The sequence below is a fragment of the Condylura cristata genome, unplaced genomic scaffold (assembly GCF_000260355.1).
Source record: "Condylura cristata isolate star-nosed mole 26May11 unplaced genomic scaffold, ConCri1.0 scaffold00039, whole genome shotgun sequence".
Classification (NCBI taxonomy): Eukaryota; Metazoa; Chordata; class Mammalia; order Eulipotyphla; family Talpidae; genus Condylura; species Condylura cristata.
Window position 1 is genome coordinate 2,909,389 of NW_004567140.1, and position 21,621 is coordinate 2,931,009.

At 46.4% G+C, this 21,621-nt stretch overlaps 1 protein-coding gene across 6 annotated transcripts in view; it reads left to right on the forward strand.

Moving 5' to 3' along the window:
* The window catches only part of CHD9 (chromodomain helicase DNA binding protein 9), a 126,390-nt gene that overhangs the window by 96,187 nt on the left and 8,582 nt on the right, over positions 1–21,621 (forward strand). For 3 of the 6 annotated variants that reach the window (XM_012733190.1, XM_012733193.1, XM_012733194.1), the window contains 11 exons: positions 242–359; positions 974–1,031; positions 3,598–3,640; positions 4,754–4,973; positions 7,141–7,343; positions 10,117–11,025; positions 12,114–12,277; positions 14,123–14,395; positions 15,080–15,248; positions 19,320–19,459; positions 19,762–19,980. In XM_012733190.1, coding sequence (XP_012588644.1) covers positions 242–359; positions 974–1,031; positions 3,598–3,640; positions 4,754–4,973; positions 7,141–7,343; positions 10,117–11,025; positions 12,114–12,277; positions 14,123–14,395; positions 15,080–15,248; positions 19,320–19,459; positions 19,762–19,980 — 2,516 coding nt within the window. The remainder of the gene's footprint in view (positions 1–241; positions 360–973; positions 1,032–3,597; positions 3,641–4,753; positions 4,974–7,140; positions 7,344–10,116; positions 11,026–12,113; positions 12,278–14,122; positions 14,396–15,079; positions 15,249–19,319; positions 19,460–19,761; positions 19,981–21,621) is intronic. The other 3 variants (XM_012733192.1, XM_012733191.1, XM_004693564.2) reach the window with 3 other exon arrangements.

Genomic DNA, 21,621 nt, shown 5'->3' on the forward strand with positions numbered 1-21,621 from the left:
GACCCGAGCGCCTTCTGGCTCTTGGGTGTGTGTTTTCCATTTTCACGAATGGATTTAACCTAGTTTTAAATATACGTATTGCCAGGTTGCGTAATGTGTGTGGACAACATTTCGAGAAGCTCTTTAACCTGTATCGTTTCAATACTGTCTCTGTCATCGAAGAGCAGCGCCCACCGTGAGCTCAAGGAATGCTTGTGATTGTGCTGCTGCTTTTTCATTCCATAATCGGTGATCCCTGCAGGTTATGAAAAATATAACACTATCCGAGCAGACCCGGCGCTGTGCTTCCTGGAGAGAGTGGGCAAGCCGGACGAGAAGGCAGTGGCGGCGGAGCAGAGGGCCAATGACTACATGGACGGGTGCGTGACCTCAGGCCCCTTCGCTGCCTGCTTGCCGCCAGCCTCAGCGTGTTGGCCTGGGAGGTTCTTAGCTGTAAACACGGAGCAGGAGGCGCCCGGGGCGCTGGGCCGGAGGCGTCAGTGACAGCACCGTGTAGTGAGTCGGTCAGCGCTTAGTGAGCAGCGTGTGCAGGGAAGGACTGGGGCCTGTCCCACCCGTTCTTTTGGTGAGCACTTCCTCTCCCCGCTCCTCACGGTCCTGAACTTTCCAGCCATAAGCTCCTGGGGCCGAAAGAGGGAAAAGCAAGCTAAGCCCATTGCAGTTAAGAGAAATAACATTATTTGTTCTACGGGTCCTAAAGCCCTTATTGTCTTTATTTTCTGGGGGAAAAAGACAAAGTTAAAAGCCAGTAGGGCTTAGTGACCCCCCCACTTACAAGTCGCCGTGGGCTAAGAGTCCGTTCGAGCCAGCTTGCTCCCGACTTGCCTTCATGCCATGACTTCGACTTTTCGGACGAGGGAACAGATTTAAAACACACTAAAAAGTTCTTCCAGCAAGCTTCTGTTTGTTTCTATGGCCCAGAGAAATTTCTGCGTCTGGTCATTAATTGCAGCATTTTTTGATAATTTAACAGGGATGTGGAAGATCCAGAATACAAACCTGCCCCAGCTATCTTTAAGGATGACATTGAGGTATGCGTTGGATCACATTTTAAAGTCCACAACTCTCATCTTTCCTTAGCTGCTTGTGCTCGCCTTTTCGCTTATGTTTTTTCCTTTGTGTCTTTTCCTTATACGTTGTTCGCCTGTTCCCAAGAAGGTTATCTCAGTTAGTGATCAACTGGGGTGGCAAAGCATCGCTGATCATCTTTGGGAACTGGCCTCACCTCCCTTTCTCCATGTGCTAGTAGAGGCTGGCCTGGACATGGGGGTGAATGGGGAGCTTACCCGCACACTGGCCTGCCGGGGACCGAGAGACACAGTGCCCAGGGCAGGACCCCAAAGGAGGGTGAGGACTAGTGTCTTAAGGCCCACAGCAACAGATAGAAACTGTTGCTACACAAAGAGGTTTGAAGCAGAGCACGGAGCCTAGAGGAATCGCGAGGAGCTGAAGCATCGCTCCAAGTGCCCGATTTGTAAACAGTCACAAGGAGCCAGAGTTGGGTAGAAATACACACTCCGGTGCGTGGGGGTAGGGGGAGGTGCTGTTAAAGGATGTGAGGGGGTCTTGTATTTTTGACCACAAGTCGGTGAGGCCTTGGGCTCATGGGACTGGATGAGACGCCTGAGTGAGGAAAAGAGACGAGCTGAGCGCCCGGTGGGGAGACCTGAACTCCGACTAAAGGCGGAGCCTTCGGGCTTTCTGACAGAACGGAAACAAGGAAATGTTCTCAGCAGAGGTTATGGGTGAGGGAAGACCGTCTCCCCTGAAAATTCATGCTCTGGATCTGCCTTCGTTTGCTTTTATGGGTTGATTGTTCTACCTTATCTGGATGCTCCAGAAACACACAAGCTAAAAGTGTTATATAAAAAGCAACTCCAGGCAGGCTTCCCCATGTGGTGCCTGGTTCAAAGACTAAAACCAAAAACGCAGAAGAAATAAACTTCAGTCCAGCCTATACTTCAGTCCTGGTGAATAAATATATGAGGAACAATTCCATGGGTGAACGTTGGCAAAAATTAAAGCCCTACGAGCTTCTCACAACAGATCTATTGAAGTAAGAATTAGTAAATGTTTGATGATCAGTGATTCTAATGGAAGAACTGAAAAAACAGACTAATAATTTTTGGAATAAGGGCACAGCCCCCATGGAGGCACAAGAGTTAAAGTCTCAGCACGTGAGTGCTGGTCCCTCCCCCAGGGCCCAGCAGACCTCTCCAGTCTCCCCGCTGCTCCCCCCCACCCCCCAGTGTGTTTCAGTAGACCCGCCATTCTGCTCCCCTGTCTCTGATGAATCCTCTCATCCCCACCTGGCCTCTACCCCAGCTCATGTATGCATAGATCGATAAACATAAATCTTTTGAAAAAAAGGAAAAAGGAGGGACAGATGAAAAGAATTACAAAAAGCGGAAAAATATATTCAGTGACATTTAAAACAACAACTAGGTTATTATTCTGCTGGAGAAGTAAACAGATGAGACATAGCTCATGAACGACAAGGGTACTCTTAATGACGGGTCAACTCGGGCCATCCGGAGAGAAGCCAGATGATAATTTGGCCAGGGGAAATGTACTGCTGCGAATTCCTGACTACAGATAATAGCCTGGCTGAAGTAGCAGACGCTGGCTAGTCAGAAGCGCTCAAGCCGGCACCCAGGGAGCAGCCCCAGCCCGGCAGGACTGAGATCTGACTGCAGGGCCGTGACCACTGTCGTCAGTGGGTGGCTGAACTTGGCTCCACGGCCACACCAGTGCAACTGTGGACACGCACCCTGCAGGCGTGCCAGGGACACTTCCCCGGGAGAAGTGTGCCTTGCCAGCACGCCAGTACAGAGCCACCGGAGGGGGAGGTTGCCGGGGACGCTGGGCGGTGGGTCCTAGGAAGCTGCCCATGCTGTGGGAGGTGGCCCTGGCGGAGCGCCCGAGCCAGGAAGTGAAGCCCCTTCCTCCTGCAGTGTCTCTAGCTGACACCACTGACGGAACTTCAGGTCACCGTGGCTGGTTATGAAAGATACTCAGGCCCAGTCTGTTTCCACAGAGCAGACATAAATATGGGTGCCATGGGCTAGCGTGGCAGCAAGCAGCACAGCGGTCCAGGTGAAGCTGTTTCAGAGACACAGGGTGGCGTGACGGTGCCGCCGCATGCATTCTGGAACACGAGACGCGCGAAGCCCTCTTCACACAGATTGGTTGAAAAGTTTTCATACTTGATGAAAGACATGAGTCTTCAGAGTCAAGAAATAAAATGAATCTTGGTAGAATAAGTAAATCCTCTTCAATACACACGGTGGCAGGCCTCACCGGGGGTACAAGGTGAAGTCGTAGCGCCATGACGCTGTGGGCGGCCTCTGCAGCACAAGTTGGATCCCCACGTGGCATGGCAGGGGATCTCCTGTCTCGCCCTGCTCCCCACTCTGTCTCTGGGGGATCCACTCACCCGAACCCCTGCACCTCTGGCCTGTACCCCAGCTCTTGTGTACATGAATCAGAAAATCTTAAAAATATGTATATAAAACACTCTTGTAAAGAAGGTTGGCTTTTCTTTTTTATCTGTGTCTGATCCAGGTACCCTCCGCTAAGTTTGTTTTCTTTTTAAAGGATGACGTTTCCTCGCCAGGAGATCTTGTCATAGCAGATGGAGGTAAATTGCATTTCTTTCTGTACTTAGCATCACTGTAAATTAATGTTTTCATGCTACTGTGAAATCGGGAAACTCACACTCTTTGTTTCAAATACGCGTGAAATTTTCGTTGAAGACGTTAATTGTTATAGAACGTCGTGTCTTAGAATTTAACAGTCTTTGTAAGCTGTTGCAAATCTTTATGCAGTGCATTGCTGAGGTGTTTTTTTTTTTTAGAACAGGAGCTTTGATTGTTTTATGGTTTATTATTAAACGTCTGCCATTCATTCATTAAAGTATTAATCCAATAATTCAGTCAAATTCTCTTTAGTCTCAGGTGCACATTAGAAGCTGGTCTTTATTACCCACTTTCTGCAGAGCTTTTCTGTGCAATCTTGCCGCTTCTCCGTCATGTTAACATGGACACAGGCTGTCTGCAGAGCACATTCGTTCCCTCCCGGCTGGCACCCACAAGGCCCGGCCGCACCCTCCCTAGCCTGACAGTGAGCAAAGGGTGGTATCTGCTGAGCCCAAGTCCCCGCCAAGTGACTGGGGCAGATGTAACAATAAAGCTGTGTCACAGAAATAGGGTTAGACCCTGGACTTTCTTGGAAAATGTATAGCATTGTCTTACGGAATGTTTTTAAATACATATTCCTCCCAACTGGGTTTTTAAACATTCGAATGGCGTTCAGTTGAAATAAAGTTAATACAGAAGGGTTCGAGTAGAAGTTAGCTGCTCTTGGATTTCAGTTTGACTTGTAACTTATTTAAGGTAAAGCCTTGAGCCAGCAAGTATGATGGGCCTGACCTGGAAATGGAAGGGTTCTATTATCTGTGCAGATGAAGCTCTCTTTAAGTAGAGAACGCTGCGATTCTTCATCACTGTGACCTAGTTACTTTGAGTTGCTCTTAAAATTTGTTGAGTTTTTAGAAGTATAGTTAAAAGAAAATTTTATGATGAAAGGACTTGGGGTTTTTTTTTTGTTTGTTTCCAAACATAATTTGATTGTAAGAAAAAAATTTAAGGTGGGGAATTTTACTGCTTTTGTAAACTTCAGGCCAATATCAGTTTAGATTTTTCCTTTAATTTTTTAGTTTTTTTTTAATTAACGTAATTTTCTTTAAATATAGATGGTCAACTGATGGAGGGTGATAAAGTCTATTGGCCTACTCAGTCAGCTTTAACCACACGTCTGAGGCGTCTCATCACTGCATATCAGCGCACGAATAAAAACAGACAAATCCAGCAGCCCCAGCCTGCGTTCCCAGTGCCTGCCAGCACGATGCAGCCTCTTTATGAAGAAGCCACGCTCAATCCTAAAGTGGCAGCTAAGATCGAAAGACAGCAAAGGTAAGACAGCATCTCGAGATTTCTGACATACTATCCAGGTATAGTCATTCATTCTGACGGTGTGATTATCTTACTTGGTGAAAAACGTAAGTGACAGAAGTCCGTCGAGCAAAATGCCTAATGCAAATGCACAAAGGCATCAGGTCATAGTCTCACACACGCGCGCGCACACAACCAAATACAGCTGCGCTGATAACGGTGACTGCGTTGCACACTTACTATCCATACGTTGTATCTAATCATTCATTTGTCATGTTTATGAACAAGAAGATGAGTGTGTGTGTGTGTGTGTGTGCGTGCGTGTGTGGAGGGGGAAGGTGGCAAGTAAACTCAAGAATTAAACTATCAGTGAATCTTGCATTTAAATTACATAAAATACATTCTATCTGAAATACAAGAAATATATCCATTGTGCTTTGCACAGAGGATGAACCATTGATACTTCTTGATGTCCAGGAGAAACAAATAGTAGAAACTTCTTGCAAGAGGCCATGGTAAGAAGACATTCAAGGGGACTCCCTGGTGGCCTTAGGGGTTACATTTCTGTGTTATCACCACTGTGGCCTGAGTTTGATCCCTGGCCGGGAAGTGACCCACAGGGCGCAGCAGACCTCTCCTGTCTCCCTGCTGCTCCCCTTAGCAGTGTGTTTCATCCATCTGCCTGTTCTGCTCCTTACTCTGTCTCTGGTGAATCCTCTCACCAAAGCACCTCTAGTCTACATCCCAGTTCTTCTGCACACACGCTAAAAAGAAAACACCCAAGCTTCTCTCATCCCAATACTTCTTATAGAAGACAGAGTGTTGGCGGTGGGGGGAGAAAAATAGGACTAGTTAGACTATTTAACAATAACCTGGCCTGCTCATGAGGCCTGGGTCCTTGGATGTTCTCAGAAGATAAATCATTATTTTCTTGTTGTATTTGAAGCACATTTATTGTAATTAGGATTTTTTTCCCGAAAACTAAGATTTTAGCTATCTCTGATAAAATCTTCAAATAACACTGCTTATGTAAATACTGTTTCAGTTACCTATAAGTGCATAACAACCCACCCAAAAACACAGTGACTTTAAACAGTGTCCATTGTTTTATTTTTCATGATTCGTGGTTTGACCATGGCTGTGTGTCACACGGTGCCGGCTGGGGGTCCCTCACCCAGCTGACAGCCATTGCCAGGGACTAGCCTGTCACTCATACTAGGGGGAGCACTGCCTGAGGCGGAGCTGCGGGTTTCTTGAGGTCTAGCCTCAGCATTGCAGGTGTCCCTTCTGCCACCTATGGCTGGCAGAAAGGAAAGTGGCAGGACCACCCGAATGTAAGTAAACTCCCGCTCTGGTGGAAAGAGTGGCTGTGCTCGCGTATTCAGACGACACGTGCAGGATTGGTGTGAAACCTCAGCTTCAGCATCTCCTCAATTGAGGCTTCAGAATGCTTTTCTGGTTGTATTCACTATTATTGGCATACCCAGAATGCCCTGCTGACTCTTGACGCAATATTCTGGCTCCATTGTTCTATCACCAGGGATATCCCTCCTACTCCGTAGTCCATACCAGCCGCTTTCAGTGCTCATGTCCTCTTGTGTCTCCTCGATTGATTTATTTTTAACACATCTCACTCATAACATTCTGTCTCCTACACTCATAACATGTACCTAAGTAAACTACTCATCTGTCACAAAATTTACAAGATACTCTAAGGGCATTTATCTTTTCCTTTCTATGTCTTTTCCTGTGGAGTCTTTCACTTCATCCTTTCTTCTCCATTTCTGTTTTTAGCACCTTAGTGCAGGGTTCATCTGACTAGATCTATTCTCCACAATGACTGTTTTTAGTATTTAATCACAATGATGAAAATGGCCTGCTAGTGTTTATCAAAGATCTTTCTCAGACGCTTCTCATTTACACGAGAGCCATGTGAGTTCAGCAAAAGAAAGCGTCTACAAATACATTACCTGCTTCGTAATCCGACCCAATTTATGGGTGAATCTAGCATTTTTCAGTGTTTTTCAAGGAGAAATAGCTCTAGATGTACTCCTTCAAAATGTGAAACAGTTGAAATGTTTCGGTTTTTTATTCATTTCCAGATGTATTTAGTCATTACAATTCCTCATGAAGACCTCTTTGTCTCAGTGAGCGAGGTGGCTTTTTTCTTTCATCTGATTCAAAACAGGTGGACAAGAAGAGAAGAAGCTGACTTCTACAGAGTTGTGTCGACCTTCGGAGTGGTATTCGACCCTGACAGAGGCCAGTTTGACTGGACGAAGTTCCGGGCGATGGCTCGGCTGCACAAGAAGACGGACGACAGTCTGGAGAAGTACCTGTGCGCCTTCATGTCCATGTGCCGGCGGGTCTGCCGCCTGCCCGCCAAGGAAGGTGTGTCTCGCGACTCCTCCTCCTTGTCTCATTAGAAAAGCAAAGTCGCTAACATTTAGACTCCCAGCTCTCTAGTGTCAGGCTGTGTGCTTCAGCATGTCGGGGGTTTTTGGAACTGAAACAAACTGTGCTTCAAAGCCCCCCCAGTCCATCACTGCACTGTGAGAAGGAGATGTAGAAAGAATCCATGCTGGGTTTTGAGCAGCCACAGAGCTTTTGTGGAGTATGGATTTACGATAGGGACGAGGTGGGAGAAAAAGGCAGCTTCTGCTAAACACAACTCAGGATATTTTAGTCATGGAGGAACTGTGCTAGCGGGCTGATTTACGTCAGAACTTTGCAAGGAATGAGGCCTCCATTCAAAAGACTTCTAAAGAGTTTTAGTAGAAAAAAAAGTCACCCTGGGTCTTCCAAAGAAAAGACAGTGAATGAGAGGTGCTGACGCTCGGCCAAGGACCTGCGCTGTGGTGAGTGTCAGCTGCCTCGAAAGCCCAGAGCAGTGACTTGCTTTCAGTGTTGTCGGGATCCCACACCAGCAGTTGTGTCATTCTGTTGGGCATGATTTCCGACTGCCAGAGCCTGCACCTGTAACAGTTGATTGAAGGGCCCCGTGACCTGTCAGCTTGTTTGCTGGTTGTAATTGTGTTTGCGAGCAGGTTTGTTGCAGGTCCACTTCACAGAGTAGCTGAGTCATTTGATTACCCAGATACCAGATTATTCGGAGTAGATTTTAGGCCACTTCGGTGTCTGTTGTGAGACCGGAAGTGGGCTAGAAAAGACATTCAAAGCCAAGTATAGTGTTGTCTTTTATGATTATGGTTGCCAAGCAACCCTCGATTTGAATAAATTCATCACTTGATGCTGATCTTTAAAAGAAGAGGCCAACTACTAACTAATGATAGGCGGTGTCTGCTTGCTAAAAATGAGTGAAGTTTTGCTCCGATCGTTTCCCCCAGCCTTCTCAGTTGAATGTTCTTACTGTCTCAGTAATTCTTCCTAGCAGCGAAGGGGAAAAGTTTTATTGACATGCAACTACAGCTTAGTATTTACGTCCTAACAATCTGACAGTTGGAAAACCATAACATAAACTGAACGGGAAAACATTCAACAGTTACGTGTTGTGCAGCTCCTTGGATCTGGAATGGCCTGGGCTTCTCAATTCCTGCCCCACGGTGATATTCCCGTGGTCCTTGCCTTTTTTTTTTTTTTTTAACAACTTTTGAACTACTTTTCTGCTTTCAGAGAAGTTGCAAAAACTACACACAGAGTTTCCATCTGTCCAGTTTCCATCTATCCCTCCTCCTGCTTCCCTTAATGTTAAAATGTTACGTGACTAAATTGTAATGTAATTATCTGAGCACTTGTGCAGTGCTGCTCACTAAACTCCTCACGCGTCAGGACCACACTGCCCTCTGCTGCGGTCAGATGTGTGCCAGGGCCCCACATTGTATTTAGCTGTTGCTCTGTAGCCCCTCCAGCCACTAACAGAGCCTCAGTTTTCTTGTCTTTCATGGCCTTGACCCATTTTAAAAGCAAAATGACCATTTGGGTCATCTTGAATTTGTCTTACAGTTTTCACATGATTGGGTTAAGGTTATGCATTTTAGGCAAAATGCACAAAAATGATTTGTCCTCCTGGAATTCGTAATGCCAGTGTGTCCAGTGACTGATGAAGTTGCCCTTGGTTATTTTTCTAGGGGAAATTCACAGTTATTTCCCCTGTAGCTAACAATATCTTGATTCTTTGAGATCATAGAAATCCCATTTCTCTTCACACTTTCACCTGGAATCCACTTTCACTGGAATTCATAATGTCAGTGTGTCCAGTGACTGATGAAGTTGCCTTTGATTATTTTTCCAGAGGAAATTCACTGTTGTTTCCCCTGTAGGTAACAATATCTAGATTCTTTGAAATCATAGAAATCCCATTTCTCCTCACTTTCACCTGTTGACGTTAATGTCCATCAGTAGATCTTGTCTGGAATAGTTACTGTGGGATTCTACTGTAAAGAAGGACTGTTCCTTCTCTCTCTCATCAATTTAGTCATTTATTCCTGTTGGAATGGACTCATGGATATTAATTTTATTCTGTAGGTTAGAATACAGCGCTATGATTATTTATTTTGATGCTCAAACTGTTCCAGCTCTGACCATTACGAGATCCTTCAGGAACTGCGTAGCTTCAGCAAACAACTGCCAGGGTCTCTGTTCACAAAGACAGGACCTCATCAAAAGGAATATAGGAAAATTTAGTGTTGAAACTAAACCATCTCAGCTGTTTCAGTACAGTGCTTAACAAATGTCTTTTTATTTACCTCAGATTTTAAGAAAGACTTTGGTGCCCCGTGAATTCACTGTGACTCCTTAGTTTCCTGGATGCAGTTGTAGAAAGGTGGAGTTATGTGTATGGGCTATTGTCCACCAGGTTCAGTTTCTATTTATAAGTGAAGTCAAATTAGTGTTTTTCTCTTTCATCTACACATGAATTAGTAGACTCAGGTCGGCCATATGGAATTTTTAAAAAGTAAAATATCTCCAACGTAATCTTTGACTTACTTTCAGAAGATCCAATGTTACATATCGTATGTATGGTTCTTAGTACTGCTTTTTAAAAATGTACATGTATCCTCATTAAAGCTGATTAAAAGTGAAATTCTGGAAGCTAAACAATGATAGTAATTAGAGGTACAGTCTAGAAGTTTCTTTTTTTTTTTTTAATCTGTAGTGAAAAAGTACATGTGAGGTTAATTTTTTTGCTCTTGTTTCAATGTAGAATTAGTGGATCCAAACATTTTTATCCAGCCAATCACGGAGGAACGCGCCTCAAGGACTTTGTATCGCATCGAGCTCCTGAGGAAAGTGCGGGAACAGGCCCTCCGACACCCGCAATTATTCGAACGTTTAAAGCTTTGCCATCCTAATCCAGACCTGCCCGTCTGGTGGGAATGTGGCCCTCACGACAGGGACTTGCTTATTGGAGCTGCTAAACACGGGGTGAGCCGAACAGACTATCACATTCTCCGTGACCCCGAACTCTCATTCATGGTGGCTCAGAGGAGCTACAGCCAAACGAAGCTGGCTCACTCCAGGACTTCCACCCCACTCTTACAGCAATACCAGGTGGCACTCTCTGCCTCTCCTCTTACCTCTCTCCCGAGGCTCCTAGACGCCAAAGGTGTTGCTCTAGAGGATGTGAAAGTGAAAAGTGAAAACCTTAAAGAGGAGCCTCAGTCTTCTGAAGAAGAATCTATGTCTTCTGAGGAAACCAGGACACTAATAAAGTCCGAGCCTGTCAGTCCAAAGAATGGTGTTTTACCGCAGGCTGCCGGCGACCAGAAGTCTGGAGGGAAAGGCGAGGCAGACCGGCGCATGGTTGCAGCCAGAACAGAGCCCCTGACTCCGAACCCAGCGTCGAAGAAGCAGCGAGTCCACAAAAGAGGGTCAGAATCCAGCTCAGACTCTGACTCTGACTCCGAGAGATCGTCCTGTTCTTCCAGGTCATCCTCTTCCTCGTCCTCCTCCTCCTCCTGTTCCCACTCTCGGTCAGGCTCCACGTCGTCGTCGTCCTCCTCTTGTTCCTCAGCATCGTCTTCATCCTCCTCCTCCTCCTCGTCCTCCTCGTCGTCCTCTTCATCCTCGTCAGAAGAAAGCGACAGCGAAGAAGAGGAAGTCCAAAAGCGAGGTAGATGTATAGTATTGTTGCTGTTTTTCAGACATTTGAAGTGAACATGAGCGATTGATTCAGATTACCTCGGCGTGTTTAAAACTGCTGACTTGAATTTTATGTGTGCAGGTTTGACAGAGGCACAGTTGCAAAGGAAGCTAGAATTGCTGGTGCACACAGAGTTCACACAGTATTACTACTCTGTGATTGCCTTACATTTGCGTTAGACTGGCCCCGAAACAGGCAGAGCAATGAACTAATAAAAGATAACATCCCAGGGCTCCCTGGGGGCGCAGGGGTTAACTCTCAGCAAGCACTGTGAAGCTTTGGCCAGCCCCTGTGGCCTGAGTTCGATCCCCGGACAGGGAGCTGACCCACAGGGCGGGGCAGACCTTTCTGTCTCCCCGCCGCTCCCCTCGGCCGTGTACCTCGTCAGTCCACCTGTTCTGCTCCCCACTGTCTCAGGTGAATCCTTTCATCCCCCACGTCTCTGGCCCGCACCCCAGCTCTTGTATTCATAAATAAATAAAAGTAAGTCTGTGGTGGGGGGGAGCGACCCAGATTCTTAGTTTAAGCATTCAGACTTACAAGAGCACCCTGGGCCCTCCCCGACAGGTGCTTTGGCCTCTGGGGTGCGGGAGAGCGCTGCTGGGGGCCAGGCCCCTCTGTCCTTGCAGCAGTTTGCAGAAACCACTGGCTCCCACCCCACAGGAGCCAGGGTGTCTCCTAACAGCTCACAGGCATCATTTTACAGCAGCCCCGAGGGACACACCTTAAAATTAGTCTCCGCGCTCGCCGGTCGCCATCCCCGCAGTGTCACAGGGGCTTCCCGGAGGCCCTGGGACCGGGTTCTCAGAGGCCAGCCATGCCGAAGGGGGCGTTTCATTAACTCTGCCGCAGGCTCTTCAATGCTACGCATTTTGTTTCTTGCCAGTTTCTGAAAGACTGGATATTTTGGTGTATTCCAAGTGAATGGTGCCGCTTTGGCACCATTTTTTAAATATCGTTTTCAGTTTCAAACGTGCCTAAAGAATTATGTAAGATTTGAAAAGTGCGCACGAAGTTGTTTCATGTAGTCTTTCTTAACAGTTAATAATTGTTCTCAGCAGAAGGTACGCCTCTCATGAAGGCCTATGATGAAGAAAGTGTCGCCTCTCTGAGCACTACCCAGGATGAGACCCAAGACAGTTTCCAGATGAACAACGGGACGCCGGAGTCAGCCTACATCTTACAAGGTGGATACATGCTGGCTGCGTCATACTGGCCAAAGGTAAAAGAGCGTGTTCTTGCTGGAATGGGCCACTTATTGAGCTTTTTCTATATTACTGTAAAAATGTGCAGAAAAATAAGTCACTGCGTGAGACGCAGGATGACCGCTTGGTGATACCAGCGGAAGCATCAGCTAGTGCTGTCAAGTACATTAAGTCTACTTTAGTATGTATTTTCTCAACATCATAATGCTTAGGGTAAGTGATAATGAATGCTTATGTTCACATGCCAAGGCTGGGGCCCTCCCTGGTGGCGCAGCGGGTTAAAGCGCAGCACTAAGAATTGAAAGCCGCTTCCGCATGAGTTCGATCCCCGCCTGCCACGCAGGTGACCACATGGCGTGGGAGACCTCTCCTGACCCGCCAGCTGCTCCCCTCAGCAGCGTACTTCATTGATCTGCCTGTTCTGTCCCCCGCTCTGTCTCTGGTGAAGCCTCTCACTGCCCCTGCAACTCTGGCTTGTACCCCAGTTCTGTATGTCTAAATAAATAAATAAATCTTTAAAAAAAAAAAAAAAAGAAAAAAACTCTAAAAAACTTTTTATTGCGGCCCTCCCTGGTGGCGCAGCGAGTGAAAGCGCAGCAGCAGGAAGCTTTCAGTGGCTGCTCTGGCGCCAGTTCCATCCCTGGCCAGGGGGGACCCACGGGCGCAGCAAGCAGGCCTCTCCTGTCTCCCTGCCGCTGCCCCCTGCAGTGGATTTTGGTCGACCTGCCTGTTCCGCTCCCACTGTGTCTCTGGTGAATCCTCTCACCACCGGTAGCCTGTGTCCCAGTTCTGTATGCATAAATAAATAGATCTTTTTAAAAAAACAAAATACAGTCTTTCAGTTGAATCTTGAAGAAATTTACTATAGCCAGTTGAGACCTAGGGGAAGGCAAAGCTTATTGAAGTATATGTGCACTCAGTGGTCGAGTTCTCTGGCCGGATTAACGCGATCATTCCGGTATCTGACTAACTTAGTAGCAGAGTGATCAGCTTTAGGAATGAAGCTATGAAATAGGGTTGTGGAGACTCTCTCCTCATTTATAGACTTCTGAGTATATTGATAATATATGAATTTTTTTTTAAGATTTATTTGTTTATGCATACAGAACTGGGGTACAGGCCAGAGATGCAGAGGGTGAGAGGATTCACCAGAGACAGAGCGGGGAGCAGAACAGGCAGATCGACGACGTACACTGCTGAGGGGAGCAGCGGGCGGGTCAGGAGAGGTCTGCCGCACCATGTGGTCACCTGTGGGGCAGGCGGGGATCGAACTCATGTGGAAGTGGTTTAAGCTTCTTAGTTCTGTGCTTTAACCCACTGCGCCACCAGGCAGGGCCAATATATGAATTTTTTTAAAGATTTGTTTATGCACACCAGAACTGGGGTGCAGGTCAGAGGTACAGGGGGTGAGAGGATTCACCAGAGACAGAGCAGGGAGCAGAACAGGCGGACTGACTAAGTACACTGCTGAGGGGAGCGGCGGGGAGACAGGAGAGGCCTGTGGCACCCTATGGGCCACTCCCTGGCTGGAAATTGAACTCGTGCTACAGGGGCTGCGGGCAGCTTCGGAGTGCTGTGCTCTAACCCACTGCACCACCAGGGAGGGCCCTTCTGTGAATTTTTACAGGGGTCTGTGTTGGCTTTTGTATTTATAAAAACAAAATAGACAAAAACTGCTTTATGATACAATGCTTGTTGACTTGCACGAGGATGTGAGCCCGGAGGACTTCTGCAGACCTGCAGCGTGCTGAGTCTGTCCGCCCGCCGCGTGCCCCGGCGTCAGCTCCGTGCAGCTCCCGGTACCTGATCTCCGAAGATCGGGCTGACCCTTACGTTACACTCTGATGTCCCTGCCTCTCCAGGACCGGGTGATGATCAACCGGCTGGACAGTATTTGTCAGACTGTGCTGAAAGGGAAGTGGCCGTCGGCTAGAAGGAGTTACGACGCCAGCACAGTGGCTTCTTTCTATACCACCAAGCTGCTGGACAGCCCCGGCACCACCCCGGAGCCCAGCGAGCCCAGCACGCCCAGCGTCCCGGGGGCCGGCGTCAAAGAAGAGCACGATCAATCAGCACAGATGTCAAAGGTGAAGAAGCATGTACGAGAAAAGGAGTTTACAGTGAAAATCAAAGACGTATGTTTACTTTTATTGCCCTAGGACCTGGTTGCGAGTGCGGTGTGCGGCATGTTTCCCTGCAAATGGCTGCCTGCCCTTCCTCCTCCTCCCTTCACGTACTTGTTTCCTATGTTTGCGTTGTCTTCTTTTTGATGCCAGGTTATTAAACGTGAGCATTCTCCTAGAGGGATCACCAGTAAATATTTCTCTACCTGTAGTTCTGCTGATCGAGACGCTTTCTTAAACAGTCTGACAATTTCTGATTGTTTCGGTTCTTTTAAATACCGTTGAATGGTACGTCGGGGCACTTTCTGTTTCCAACGTTCAGCATGCCTGTGACCAGTAACGTTTCATCTTTCAGAATGACTTCTGCCGCTAAACTCCTCTTAAGTGTCTACACCGTAGACGTGTCGCAGAAAATGTCACCTGCGTAGAGAACAGAGACGGGTCTAAGCCCAGAAGTGTTAGTGGCTGCTCTCATGAGAGACTGTTCTTCTCAGGAAGTGTTTATGCTACCTTGTTTGTTGTTGTTTTTTTTTTGTGTTTTTTTTTCATTCGAGAGAGAAATTTTAATATTCAATCATAGCAATTAGTGAACGTTTTCTTCACTTGATTTAATGTTTCAGGGTTTGTACTTCGCTCTTCCGAAGTGCAAGCTTTTTCTTCATCACTTATGTCTCAGTAATGGCGTTTGTTTAACAGGAAGGTGGTTTGAAGCTGACGTTTCAGAAGCAAGGGCTTGCTCAGAAGAGGCCACTGGAGAGTGAGGACAGCGCCCTGGGGCAGCAGCAGTATCTGGCGCGGCTCCGGGACCTGCAGAGCGCGTCGGAAGCCAGCCTCGCCACCCTGCCCCCGGCCGTGCCCGCGTCGGGTGAGTCGGTGTGGGGGTACTCCCATTGCCAAGCCCCTGCTGCTGCTTTCTCTTGTGAAAGGTTTATTTATGTGTGCGTAGAAGAGCCGGGGTGTAGGCCAGGGGTGCAGGGGGTGAGAGGCATCACCAGAGGCAGAGCGGGGAGCAGAACAGGCCGACCGACTGAAACCCACTGCTGAGGGGGCAGCGGGGGGTCAGGAGCCATGTGGGTCAGCTCCCCGGCCAGGGATGGCATTGGCGCTGCTCTGGCTACAGACAGCGTCACGGTGCCGAGATGCGACCCCTGGCACCACCAGGGAGGGCCCCCCGTCTGCTGATTCCTCAAATACAAGGTCATTTGTTCTTTAATCCTGGGACTGCACCTAAGTCTGGAAAATAATATAATTATAAACTTGCGTGTTTATTGGAACTTTTAATGTGATGTGTTAAAAGACAGAGGGTAATTTAGGGAACTTGACTATCTGGGGAAATATTGCCAAATAGCTTTAACAAATCAAAGTTCACGCAGCATCTCAATGTAAAGTAAATTAAGAATTTAGTGGTGATTGGTAGAGGATGTTAAACCGAGGCATTTTGGAAAGGATGTAGGTACGGCAGCGTTCGGGCTCCTTCAGGCTGCAGGGATTCCTGTGACCAGCCCTGCCGTACAGCCTTTCCTCCCCGTGAAATACTTGTGGGATTGTGCCTGCCTCCTATGGACCACTTCGTTATGGGGCAGAAGTCTCGCTTCTATTTTACCTGCAGTTGCTTCTTCTCCGGGTGAAGTTCTGCCTTAAGAGGCGTCACAAAACCAACCTGTCTCTGCCAGCCGGGCGCTTTCACCAGCTGAGCCCCGGCGCCGGCTCCACCGATTTCTCTGTCCACGTAATCCTAACGTTTTGAGAGCAGTGATCACATCTTCCCCGGGAGACCAGCGAGCTTCTGTTTACTTCTTGACACGTTGAATCCACATGTACCTCTGAAATAGGGGGTGCGCCATGTGCTGTGTGTCTGCAGGCACGGAGGGGTTCTTACCAGTTTTTGTTCTATCCATCTTGGTCTAGTTGTGCCTTACTTTCTCTGTGTTCCTCCCGAGTGTGGCTTCAGGAATTAAAACTTTACTCAAGTTCAAACGAGTCTCCAGGTCTGCACCCCAACCTGCTAGACTTTAAGAATGCACGTCTGACTTAAAAGTAGATGAAGGCCCTGCATCTCCTTCACCCCCTCCCCCCACGCCTGGCCGAAGGCTCAGTGCTCTGCCTCGCCCGGTCGCCAGCAGGACTCGGAGGCATCACAGCTCTTACTGTGCTCACACGGGGAGGGAGGTCCCCATAGTTTGGGATGGTGATGTTGTCTGGTATTAAGTTGATTGCTGTTTCCATGGCTGCTGTTACCACCTGGTTATTTTAAATTGTAAATTGATTAGTCATCAGCGTTACGTTAGCCTCTAGAACCATTCACGTGACTTCCCGGTTGCTAGACTTTCAGACGTATTCGAACAGCCGTGCCCGTGTGAGTCAACCGCACTTGCATTCTCGAAGTACGGACTCCCTGAGTTCCGCTTTCTAGCAACAGTGCTGGTATTTGGGAGTGACCTTTTTTACTGGGCAGTGAGAACAGATGAACAAGATAACCTGTGGCACTTTTGCCCAGCCTGGATGGGGTTTAATAATAGTCCACTTGCCAGGTACTTGAGCTCTGGAGAGGGACCCATGTTTCTGCCATCTCGTCGTTGTATTGCTGTTGTGGCAGAGAGTGGCACAGGCTTCCCCTGCACGTTGTTCTGTGGTTAATAATGCTCTTCTTAACAGTATCGCTGTGTGCAGCTGTGCAAAATATTGTAAAGTCTCAGAAATGAAAACTAGAGTTATTATCTAAGCATTCTGTTTCGTCCACCCTAATAAGCATAAATCATGTTCAATCTGGATCTGGTTTCTTCCCATGACTTTCAGGAAATCTATTAGTACTTCTGAGCTTTGCTCTATTGTAGAATAGGGAATGGGGAGAGGACAGGGAGGCCGTAACATCACCTAACTAACAAAGGTTGGTAGAACAGCATCCAGAAGCACCAGAAGGCAAAGTGAAGAGCCCAGCTGCACCCGGAGAACGGACACTGTGTGGCGGCCTCACGCGCTCAGCGCTGCACACCTGGACTGGACAGTGTCCGAGTGCGTGTCACCTCAGACAGGGCAGTGCCCGCCTTGTTATCGGTGCTTTGCGCAAACATTTGAGAAGTAACTCGTCAGCGTACGACACAGTGTAGGCGGCAGTAGGAAGGCATGGTCTTTAATGTTGTTGTAATCGGATCTAGGACAAGAAGCACAGGCTTTCTAAAGTAGGTTAAATTTTCTATTTTGCCTTCTAGCGTAAAATAAGTAGCGATGAAGGTAAGGTCATATGTCATTGCCCATGTAAGATATGTTAATAAGTGGCCAAGTAAGGTGCATTTTATACGTTCACTTCGGTGTGGGCATAAATATTTTCTGTGGTTATTTATATGCTTTTTTCTTTAGCACTGGAAGAGCAGAAAAGGAAAAATAATGGAAGTATAAGACACGGTCTCTGTCCACTGCTTGCTTGATAGAGTAGACTTACACATTAGCATATTAAACAATGTATTAAATAACGCTTTGTGTGATTTAATGTTGCTACCCAGATGATGATTAGTAAATGTTGGTGAAAAGGGCAATCAATGCTATCTAGAAGCAGTCAGAGTGCTGTGGAAGAAAAAGTTGAATGGGATTTACAAGAGAAAGCTTGTGAGGCAAAAGTCTTCCCGGGAAACGACAGCGATGGAGCACATGGAGGAGATCTAGGCTTAGCAGGAAGGAGACTCTCAAGGCCAGAAGAGTGGAACCCTTTGGATTATGACTAGCCCAGCCAGTTTATACAGTTTTACTTGAGAAAGTGCATAGGAGCCTACTTAGAAAAACGAGTGTGAATGTGGACGCCATCACAAACGGAGTGGCCTTAGCATTGGTACTTGTGTGACGTCTGCCTTGAGCTGGAGTGGAGGCCGTAGATACAATAGCGCCCTGGGGAGGTTGTATTGTTAGAGCTCAGGGCACCGTCATGCATATATTTTCAAGTCATGCTCACGTTATTCTGTTAATGTGATTCTAATGAAATCCCCTAAGTGGGGCTTTGTTGCTGTGTCATATTCCTATAGTGCTTCACTGTAAGTGATTTTTGATTGTTGTCATTACTTATCCCCTCCCGTGTTAATTAAGTCTCTTTTGGGAACTGAATAGTGAAAAGGGTAAGTGGCTTTGCTCAGATGACCAAGGGCAGTGCCTTCTTGAGGGATACAGATCACTTGTGCAAGGAATTCTCCGCGGATGATGGAGAAGGCCTTCCACACCACGAGCTGTTAGCTCTTTTAAGCAAACATCTCATTCTTAGTGATGTTTTGTTTTCATTGTTTCAGATCATGTAGAGGAAACTGTGTGAACTGTTGGATTCATACCTCTTACAGCCTTGAGCACCTGCTGAAGTGAGGGGCGGGAAGGGTGCTTAATCTGACGAGTGAGAAGCCAGTGGTCTTTAAAGACTGTGCCGTGGGGCAGGGCGGGAGTGGGCTGTGGAGATCAAGCAGCGGTCAGTCTGGGAGAGGAGCTCGGTTGGGACTGTTCTTTTGAAAATCAGAAACATTGAAGGAAGTCTGTGTTTTTGCTTGTTTCAGTTAGGCCATGTTTGAAGTTGAGAAGAATCTCCTGCAGAATCCTGCAGAATTAGATAGTTTGACACACAAAAAAAGCAAAGACAAAAACATACTTTGAGAAGAAGCAGGAGTCAGTGGGTTCAGAGAGGAGGGAAGGTTTGTCACATAGACAGTAAAATCACGTATCTTTCTCCAAAAGGAGGGAAAACCTCGTGAATATCAGGGGGAAAATCTGAGGAGAAAAGTCAGAAGTTCCAAGGGCCAACTCGCAGTTTTCCCAGTGTTTACATGCGAGGGAGCTTTTTTAGCCCAAGAATTGCGTGATTCATTAGAGAATGTGAAATAAGGATGTCCATATATTTATAAGTAATTTCTTTGAATTTAAAGGCTCGATTTTTATCACCATTGTGTGTATTTTTTAACTTGATTAGGTACTTCCATTCAGTCAAACCTTGGTGCCAACGGAGTTATATTAGACAACCAGCCCATCGTCAAGAAAAGGCGGGGAAGAAGGAAGAACGTGGAAGGTGTTGACATCCTCTTTTTTAACAGAAATAAACCACCTAATCATGTAAGTAAAGTGATACTTGAAACTACCAACCCTTCAGTCCAAAATTCAGTCCTAGTAAATGTACACACTGCTGTTTGTGAGTGGCTTTTTGGAGTAATAATCAGGAAATTACTACAAGTGCCTGGCAGAGTTTTAGATCACAGCTCAGAAGACCCCATTGCTGCCCCAATCTCTGAAATCTGAAAGATTGAGCGGAATGTTACACGACTTACATTTTTCTCTCCTCCAAAAGAGTTTCTGCAGTGACCACAGCTGAATGATAGAGCATGGAAATAAAATTTTCATTTGGTGTTTCACTCCAGGTTACTTTAGGTTTAACCTCACAGATTTCTACAGGGATAAATCCAGCACTGTCCTATACTCAACCTCACGGAATTCCTGATACAGAAAGCCCTGTTCCAGTTATTAATCTTAAAGATGGCACAAGACTTGCAGGTGATGATGCCCCCAAAAGAAAGGATTTGGAGAAATGGCTGAAGGAACACCCGGGCTACGTGGAAGATTCAGGAGCTTTTATTCCTGTAAGTGACGACTTAGAAATCTCGGTTTATTTTCTGTGTATGTGTCATCAATCCTGTGAAGCAAAAACTCTCAACGAAATACTTTAAATATGTGCCCTGCCCAGGATTTAGGAAAACTAACAGAAAAGAATAATTACCATCTCTCCTGTTGACTACAACAGTGTCCTTTTGCATTTTTCTACACTGTGGTCAACAAGTATCTGATAAGAAAAATCACCTCCAAGGTACATGGGTACTGTGTTAGACCCAGTGAGGATTGTAAAGATATAAAACTTCCAGTCCTTTCCCAAGAAATGCATAAACTAATAAGAATAACCTTAGTAAGCATTTATTTAGACTTCGTGTGTGCCTGTTACTACCCTCAGCACTAAACATGCATTATCTCACAATACAGTAACTTTATCAAAATGACAGTGTTAGAACTTTATAGGTAGAGAAACTGGAAGATGAAATATGAGATGCTGATATACCAAGTTTTGTGTCAATCTCTCTTGATGTTTATGCACTTTATAAGTAACAGAGTAAAGATTAAGCCTCTCTACAGTGAAGCTGGCAGGCCTGCATTAGCTACCTCTGTTTTGAAGGTTAAATGACTGACCGATGGAGCCATCCACTACCCTATGGTCTCTTAAGGACCATGTCCTGTTCACCTTTGTATCCCCAGAACTAAGCACTCCTGACACACACAGTACTATCTTGCTCTCCGTAAACATTTTTTAATCTATGAAAAAAGTTTTTGAAATCACAAATTGTGACATAAAGGTAAAGTGACTTTTATTTTTTTAACAGGAAAGAGTATATTACCTTGACCTTTTTTTTAATGATTTACTTATTTATGCATATAAGGTGCAGGGGGTGAGAGGGTTCACCACAGACAGAGCGGGGAGCAGAACAAGCAAATTGACCGAAGTCCTCTGCTGAGGGGAGCAGTAGGGAGACAGGAGGGGTCTGCTGTGCCCTGTGGGCTAACTCCCTGGCTAGGGATTGAGCTCATCCTGCAGTGACTGTGGATTGCTTCCTAGTGCTGAGACTGAACCTCTTGCTCCACCAGGGAATCTACAACATTTTTTTTTTAATGTAAAGATAGCACAAAAGCTCCATTCCCTAGAATGAGGTGTCCCTGTAGTGTATATTTTTGATCTGGAGTCTATATTTAGTCTGGCATTTTACATTGCTATTACTGAGCTCCTCCATGACCTCACACAGAGATCCTCAAGCTTGGCGCTGGATGTCTTTCGGGTCCCAGTTTTTCAGAGTACAACACAGGTTCTCAAAAGTAACTTTTATTTAATTCTTGGTTTTTAAAAAGCCAAATAAAGCTCTTGTAATTATGAGGGCTTTTACTAAACAAAATGGACAATCACAAAATAATATTGCAGCTCTAAAAATGAGACCATTAGTTTAACCCTATAAAGACCTTAAGGGAGGAAAATAGCACTCGTTTACTCCACCAGGAACTTTTTATTGAGTAGCTACTGTGTTCGAGCTTTAAGGGGTTGAGGATGAGAGGCCAATACCAGCCTTGCACACTGGTTCCTGAAAGGTTGTCACATCTTTCTCTTCGCTGCACAAGAACTGTGTTAACTTTTTTCAATATTTTCACTACAAGTCTTTTAATGTCTTATGTATTTTTGATTAAGA